The 7,844-nt window shown below is 58.2% G+C and overlaps 1 protein-coding gene across 1 annotated transcript in view; it reads left to right on the top strand.

Moving 5' to 3' along the window:
- ENTPD2 (ectonucleoside triphosphate diphosphohydrolase 2) overlaps positions 1 to 3,901 on the top strand; it is a gene marked incomplete at its 5' end in the record, with an annotated part of 4,651 nt that extends 750 nt beyond the window's left edge. The window contains 7 exons of the mRNA XM_010169132.2: positions 414 to 564; positions 1,218 to 1,377; positions 1,477 to 1,704; positions 2,119 to 2,385; positions 2,590 to 2,709; positions 2,985 to 3,119; positions 3,701 to 3,901. Of these exons, the coding sequence (XP_010167434.2) occupies positions 414 to 564; positions 1,218 to 1,377; positions 1,477 to 1,704; positions 2,119 to 2,385; positions 2,590 to 2,709; positions 2,985 to 3,119; positions 3,701 to 3,901 (1,262 nt within the window). The remainder of the gene's footprint in view (positions 1 to 413; positions 565 to 1,217; positions 1,378 to 1,476; positions 1,705 to 2,118; positions 2,386 to 2,589; positions 2,710 to 2,984; positions 3,120 to 3,700) is intronic.
- Positions 3,902 to 7,844: the final 3,943 nt, after the last annotated feature.

Here is a 7,844-nt window from a genome sequence, read left to right as displayed (position 1 = left end):
ATCATCCTCGTGGCCTCCTCTGGACTCGTTCTAGCTGCTCCATGTCCTTCTGCTGTTGGTGGCCCCAGCACTGGAGGCAGCACTGCAGGTGGGGTCTCAGGAGAGCGGAGCAGAGGGGCAGAATCCCCTCCCTCAACCTGCTGGCCACATCAAACCACCAGGAAACACTTCAGCTCCCTGCCCAGCCCAGCGAGGAGCACGGAACGGTTTTCCACTCTCCATTTAAGCCACTTTTCCCCAGCTGTCAGCCAGTGGGGGATGTGGCACGGGCAGGGAGACGTGGCTGGACCCTGGATGGCTTCATGCCCACAGAAACCCACAGCACCTGCCTTTTGAACACCCTGGGGGGGCAATACTGCCCACCGAGCATCTTCCCACCACCCGCAGGGAGCAATGCTGTTTCCTCTCCACAGGTCCTGGCATCTCCAGCTACAGCTCCAACCCTCCGGCTGCTGGGACAAGCTTGGTGCAGTGCCTGAATCAGGCTCTGAGAGACGTACCCGGGGAGAAGTACGCGGGCACCCCACTCTACCTGGGTGCCACGGCTGGCATGCGCCTGCTCAAGTGAGTGCTCGCTCTGGCTGTGCCAGCTGCCTGGCCTCAAACACTGCCTGGGGAGCTCTGTCATGCCACCCTGCCATCTCACCAACCCTGGCAGGGGTGGAGATGGTGAAGGACAGCTGCCATATGTCCCCTTTGCCAGGCAAAGCTCCTAACCCTCCCAAGCTGCCCAGCTCCACGTCCCTTGTAGAGGTGCTCCTGCCTTTCAGAGCAGGAGATGCTCTGCAGGGCACAGACAGCACGTCCCTGGCTGAAAAGGGGCTGGCATAGGGGTCAGCAGTGGGATAACCCACCCAGTCTTTTTGGCTAGCCAGGAGGAAAGTCCCCCTGCACCCATCACCAGGCTGATGGGATACAGAATAGTTACCCCTCAAAAACCAGACAGAGGAGGGAGTCGTGCCCCCCTTGCCCAGCATGGGGTATGGCTCAGGAGGAGGGAGCACACCTCCACCCCTGCTGCCTGCCTCCTTCTCTGGCACAGACAAGGGGAATTAGCTGGGTTTTTTGGGGGGACATCCCTATGGACACCCAGGTGAGGACCCATCTGCCCCACGTGCTGCAGTGGGGCAGGGCCACAAGGGCTGTGTGGGCAGTGGGGGCTCCACTCGTGGCACCAGGCGCAGCCCTGACCCTCTGCCCTCTTGCCTGACCTGCAGCATCATGAACCCACAAGCTTCAGACACCGTCCTCAGTGCCGTGGAGGCCAAGCTGAAGTCATACCCCTTCAATTTCCGGGGGGCAAAGATCCTGTCAGGGGAAGAGGAAGGGGTCTTCGGCTGGGTCACTGCAAACTACCTCCTGGAGAACTTCATCAAGGTGGGCAGGGGAGCGTGGTCCCCTCTGGGGACAGCTGTGGTGGCCAGGCTGTCTGCAGCTCATCACATCCTTATGCCCACTCTTGTCTTCCTTGCTTAGCGTGGGTGGCTTGGGGAATGGATCCAGCCCCAGAAGAAGACCCTGGGGGCTATGGACTTTGGGGGTGCTTCCACACAGATCACCTTTGAAACAAGGGACACCATTGAAGACCCTAGAAACGAGGTGAACCTGAAGCTGTACGGCCAAGCGTACAAAGTGTACACCCACAGCTTCCTCTGCTATGGAAGGGACCAGGTCCTCAAGAGGCTGCTCTCAAAGCTCCTCCAGGTACCAGCATGTGCCCAACAGGGATGCCAGCTGTCATCACTCCACGGGTGCCCCCTCACCTTGGTTTTTATACAGGGGTGACCCCCAGCCCTGGCTCTAGGACAGCCCCTCAGGGCCGGCTGGGCACCTTTCCCAGCCAACTCTTGGGTTTTGCCCCTGACCCTCTCCCATGGTCCCAGGACTTCCTCCCACCCTCTCCATAAGGTGTTGCAGCCCTTGACCAGAGCCAAGACATCCCGAGTCACCTCGAGATGCTTGTGGTAACTGCCAGCTCTGTGTCCCGCTGCCCAAGCTCCTCGGCAGCTCCCCAGCAGGGACATGGAGACAGGCAGCGGTGCCGGGGCTGCAACACAGCATGGGGGGAGCCGGGGATATGGCAGAGCTCACATGTCCCATGTGTCACTTCTCCGGCAGGCTGAGAGCTACCAAGCAACCGTCCACCATCCCTGCTGGCCCACGGGCTACCGCAAGAGCCTGACGCTGAGCAGCATCTATGACAGCCCCTGCACGGAGAAGGAGAGGCCCAGCCTTGCCCTCAACACCACCATCACTGTGGTTGGCACTGGGAACGGGAGCCTCTGCTCTCTGCATGTCAGCAAGCTCTTCAACTTCAGCACCTGCTCCTTCTCCCGCTGCTCCTTTGATGGCATTTTCCAGCCAGAAGTTTCAGGAAACTTCATTGTAAGCGCTGGCGTGGAGCAGGGTGGTGGCCTGGCTGCGGCGTGGGCAGGTGTCCCCATCCCCCCAGCATCATGCAGCAGCAAAGGCTGACCCCCAGCTCTGCCAGGGCGGTCGCTTGTGCCCACCACGCTGGTCAGAGTGGCTGTTTGTGGTGAGAAGGTTTGCCCCCAGCCTGTCCCACAGCCACGTCCTTTCCTCCATCAGGCCTTCTCTGCCTTTTTCTACACGGTTGATTTCATCCAGACAGTGATGGGGAGACGCGTGCACTTGCCCAGTGACCTGAAGGATGCTGCTGAGACCATCTGTGCCACCAGCTGGAGTGAGGTGGGCTCCTTGGGCACAGTGGGGAGGAGAGGGCTGCTTCGTGTGGGGCATCACCCGGGCTCTGAGAGCAGCCCTTGGAGAGGGCTGGTTGTCCTGGCACCCATGGAGTATGGGGCGGGTGGGTGACAGCTCCCACATGGGACCAGGAGAGGCTCAGGTGGGTACTGGCAGCACCTTGGCTAGCCAGATGCAGCCACCCAGAGCTTCAGGCCACAGAAACAAAGTCTGGACCCTGTTGGCTTGACCCCTTTTCTCTGTCCCTCCATGCATCCCAGCTGCTCCAGAAAGCCCCTAAGCTGGAGAAGAGGCTGCCGGATTACTGCGCTGTCAGCATGTTCGTTTATTTGCTCACCACCAAAGGCTACAACTTCAACAACCATTCCTTCCCCAACATCGCCTTCCAGAAGAAGGTGAGTAACACCAGAGCACATACTCATGCCATGGTATCTGTTTGGAGTTAGGCCAAAAAGCCCTGCAGGAGAGATGATCCCACAGCAAGAAAGCCAAGCAATTCCCCCAATCCTGGGGAACAGGGGCAGAATGGGACTCCCAGTTTTTGGGTGGATCTTCTAGGAGCTGGGGAAAAAATGAGCTGAGCTGACTGTAAGGTGGTGATGGAGTCAGGTTCTCCAGTCTTGGCCTCAAGACACCAGTCATATCAAATAACTCTCTGCTCAGGCTTGTTGGGAAGTTATCTTGGGGCAGGATCCCACCTTTGATAAGTGCCCTCACCTGCACGAGCCATGGGATGGGCAGCGAGGTCAGGACTGGCCTGAGCAGGTGAGATCCTGCTCACATGGGATGAACCCATGGCCACTGCTTCATCCCTGGGCTGGCTGGACCCATGGGCGAGCAAGGGCTTAGGGTGCTGTTGACCTCCCCATGTTCCTCTCCTCCACTGGGCTGACAGTGAGGTGGTCCCTGGAAGGTTTCTTGAGGCCCCTGGTGCTGGGTTGACCAGGGTGGTGACCATGCCATGATGTTTCCACAGGCAGGAGAAACTTCCATCGGCTGGGCCCTGGGCTACATGCTGAACCTGACCAACATGATCCCACCAGAGAAGCCCTCTTCTCACAAAAGCATGCTGTACAACTACTGGGTCATCCTCATCCTGCTCTTTGTGGTGACCACCTTGACATCTCTGGTGACTGCCGTCTGCCTGCTCCGGCGCAGCAAGTCCAGCGCAATCTAACGGCAGGGACAGGACCCAGCACCATCCTTCCTGCTGGAGTCTCCATGGCCAGAACACTTGGGATGCAGCAAATGCTCAGAGATGTCCTCCTCCAAGACCTGGTGCTGCCTGTCCCAGAAGGAAAGCTGTCCCTTTTTGCCCTCCCCTTGCTTCCAAGCTGCAGAAAGTGGGGGACAGAAGAGGACCCCTGGCTCTACAGGAGAATGGCTTTAAGGGTTTCCCAGTGCTACTCAGGGATGGACCCCAGGGCAGGCTCAAGATCTGGATGTTCAGACCTGGGGTCTAACTAGACCTGGGCTGGACTGGGCCAGTAAGTCCAGACAACAGCAGGATTTATTTTGATGGACATGGGGTGGGTGGGGAGCGTCACTCTAGTCCTCTCTAACCTGTCCCTGCAGCATCAGCCCTGCCTCCCGGGGAGCTCGGGGCATCACCCAGAGCCTGTGCTGTCCCTCTGGCCACAGCACAAACCCTACTGACCTTCCTGGGGGCCAGATCTTGGCCTGGACTTCCAGCAGCCTCAGCACAGGGGCTTTGGGTAGGGGCTTAGCAACAACCAGCCGGGGGGAGCAGGCAGCTTCCCAGGTCCTGCTTCAGCAACCAAACACGGTGCCTTCCCCATTCCTGTGCTTCCTAAGCCAGACTCAGCTTTGCCACAGCCAGAGCCTCCTCCGTCCCCCCCGGCAATGGCACAAAAAGCCCCCGGGGCTTCCTGGTGTGTGGCTGTGCCAGCGCAGAGGTGACGGCTCGTGGTGGGACTGGGGCTTTGTGCTGCTTTAGGATTTGAGCCCTGCAACACGCCAGGCAGCTGGGAGGATGCACCCTCGTTTCCAATTGAGAGCAGGGATGTCCAAACATGCAGAAGGTTTGGTTGATTTTTTTTTTTTTTATAATCAGAAATAAACCTTTGTAACCACTCCTATGGCTCTGCAGCTCTTGATCAGCAACAGGCTGGTCAAGCCTGACTGTCCCTCAGGGGCAGAGCCGCTTATGGGGTCTACTCGGACACAGCCGCAAGTCGGGCTCTGCCTGAAGATCTCAATCCCTTGGAGCCTGCCCAGTGCTGAGACAGCATCACGGCTTTGCTCTTCACCAGTGTGGAGAACCTCCCCAAGATGCAACAAGGTGGGCTTGAAACCTCACTCCAGACCCAGGCTCACCTGGAGGTGGAAGTTTCAACCAGCCACGGTTGCAAAGCTGAGGTTCCCCAAGTGCCAGAGGTCCAGTCACCCAAAGGCGTGAGCCAGCAGCGCTCAAACCGACTCTGCCCCGTGCATTCAACGCTGCGCTCACGGCTGCAGCCTCCACACAGGGAAAACACATAGGGACCACACAGCTCCCTGGGGACTGGGGCTGGTCCCCAAGGAGGGCAGGAGACCAGTCCACGGGGTTGGCAATTTGTTTGAGTGGTTGCTGGCAGCTCTGAGCCAACACAGCACACATCCAGCCACCGGGCAGCTGCTCAGGGCCAGTCCCAACTCACCAAGCCCATTTGGAAAGAGCCTCCTGCCCCTGTGTTCCTCCTGCTCCAGGAGAGAAGCAGCTTCAGTGAGAGCTGCAGTTTCTCGATGCTCTCCTTGCTCTCACAGGCAGCACAAGCTCTGCTCCCCGCTCCGGCTGTGCTTGGCTTAACCCGCCCGTTCCCTGCAGCCACTTTGCTTTTAGCTGTTCTGGTGGCTGCTCTCCAGCTCTCTGCACAGGCCAAGCGTGATGCCACTTCAGATGAGGTTCTGAGCCCAAAATCCAGTTTCCTCCTGGGCCCCTCATCTCCCCAGCACAGGGACTCCCTCCCGTGGCGATGCTCAGGGATTGTCTCCAGCTCGCCCACAGAAGGAGACATTCCTGGTTTCTGAAGTGGGAAGGCTGCTGCTCTGCTCTAACTGCCAGAACCCAGGCTGGGCTTCCCCTTCTAAGAAACTCGGCTGTGGCTGCAGCCAAGATGATGAAGGGAGTGGAGCATCTCCCTTGTGAGGAAAGGCTGAGGGAGCTGGGGCTTGGAGAAGAGGAGACTGAGGGGTGACCTCATTAATGTTTATAAATATGTAAAGGGTGAATGTCAGGAGGATGGAGCCAGGCTCTTCTCAGTGATGCCCAATGGTAGGACAAGGGGCAATGGGTGTGAGCTGGAACACAGGAGGTTCTGCTTCAACTTGAGAAGAAACTTCTTTACGGTGAGGGTGCCAGAGCCCTGGGACAGGCTGCCCAGGGAGGGTGTGGAGTCTCCTTCTCTGGAGACATTCAAGACCCACCTGGACACCTTCCTGTGTGATCTCATTGAGGTTCCTGCTCCGTCAGGGGATTGGACTGGACGATCTTTCGAGGTCCCCTCCTAACATTCTGTGATTCTGTGTGCATCAGAGCTGGACACTCACCAAGAGCAGCCAGTTTGCTCTAGTCATGACTTGGAGTTTGCTGTCAGGAAAGAATGAAGTAAAAGAGGCTTCTCAATCTTCCCACGTGCCCCTCTGGATGCGTGTGGGATTCAACAGGACCATTCCCTTGCCAGATGGTTACGGATCTGGGTGGAGAGTTTGGGACTGGCCAGGTGACATACCCAAGAGCCAGGTGGACATCACACAGAGGGACTCTGGGCACACGTGCAGCCCCACTGCGGGGGCAGAGAACACCCGTGGGGCTGCAGGGCTCTGCTCAGCCCCACTGAGGCAGGAGAGAAAAGCCTTGCTGCTGCGGGGCAGAGACACTGTGACCAGTGAGGCTCAAGAAACAGACAGCACAGGGCAACATCTCTGCCCACTCACAGCTTCGCCCAGACCCATCCGTGCCTGCAGTCATTTCACAGCCTCATGCTGTCAGATTGCAAGTGCCACAGCCTCAGAGGGACCAGAGCTCCCTGCTCCAACATCTACTGCAGGGGCTGCCTCAGGGTGACACCTGCGCCCCAGCTCTCCCTGTCCCACTGCCAGCCTGTGCTATGTCCACAACATGTGCTTTCAACTCTTGGCTTTTATTGTATCCCCTGCATGTGATGTTCAGAGACTGCAATCCCTACGGTGCCTCCGTCACGCTCTCACTGCAGGATGGACTCATCCGAGCTCCCAGGCAGTGCCACAGAGCCCACCAGTCTTGCAGGCAGGCTGGGCAGGCAGGGGGGTGTGAAGCTGAACACGGGCACAGTGTGCTCTGCTCTGCTGGCTACTCCACAACATCCCCATACTTGTTCCTCCTCACTGGCAGTGCCATGCTCTCGCTGTCCTCTGGGCTGGGCAGATTTTCTGCAACAGAAAGAACAAGCTCCCTGTACGCCCAACTATCCTGGCGCGTTTGCCAGGGGTGAGCAGAGACCCACAGAACCTGGTGAAGTGTTTAAAGCCTCTTCAGCTAGGCCCAGCTTTGGGAGCTCAAGGTACCAGTGCGAGAAAGCAGCAAGCAGCCATGGGAACCACCCTGCTGTCCTGGTGCCCTCCCCCAGCTCTGCCCACTGTACAGAGCAACCGAGGTGTGGTGGGATTTACTGCCTCCCTCCATTCCCTACCCTCTTCTTCCTCTTCCAGCAAACAAGCCCTTCACACTGGCTCTCAAGAATCCACAAAGCAGGCAGGGCAGCAGGCAGAAGCAAGTGCTCCCACCCCACGCTACCAGCCCCACTCAGGTACCTGCAGCACAGGTGATGGCCCCAGAGCACAGAGGGACACAGGAGCCATGAGACCAGGCAGGGAGCTCTGGCCACCCTAAAACTGCTGCCACCCATCCCTTGGCTGCAGGGTGCCAAAGTGCAACTTATATGGGGATTTTGGCAATGACACAAACAGGCACCAGCTTAATTATGACCTACAGGAAGGCTGGGGAGGGACTTTGGCCAAGGGCAGGGAGTGAGAGTACAAGGGGTGATGGCTTGAAACTGGAAGAGGAGACATGGAGCTGAGTTGTGAGGAAGAAATTCTTTGGTGTGAGGGTGGTGAGACAGTGTCCCAGGTTGGCCAGA

This window comes from Antrostomus carolinensis, unplaced genomic scaffold (genome assembly GCF_000700745.2).
Source record: "Antrostomus carolinensis isolate BGI_N321 unplaced genomic scaffold, ASM70074v2 scaffold36265, whole genome shotgun sequence".
NCBI classification, from domain to species: domain Eukaryota; kingdom Metazoa; phylum Chordata; class Aves; order Caprimulgiformes; family Caprimulgidae; genus Antrostomus; species Antrostomus carolinensis.
The sequence above is the reverse complement of the archived record's forward strand: the minus strand, read 5'-3'. Positions and strand labels throughout refer to the sequence as shown.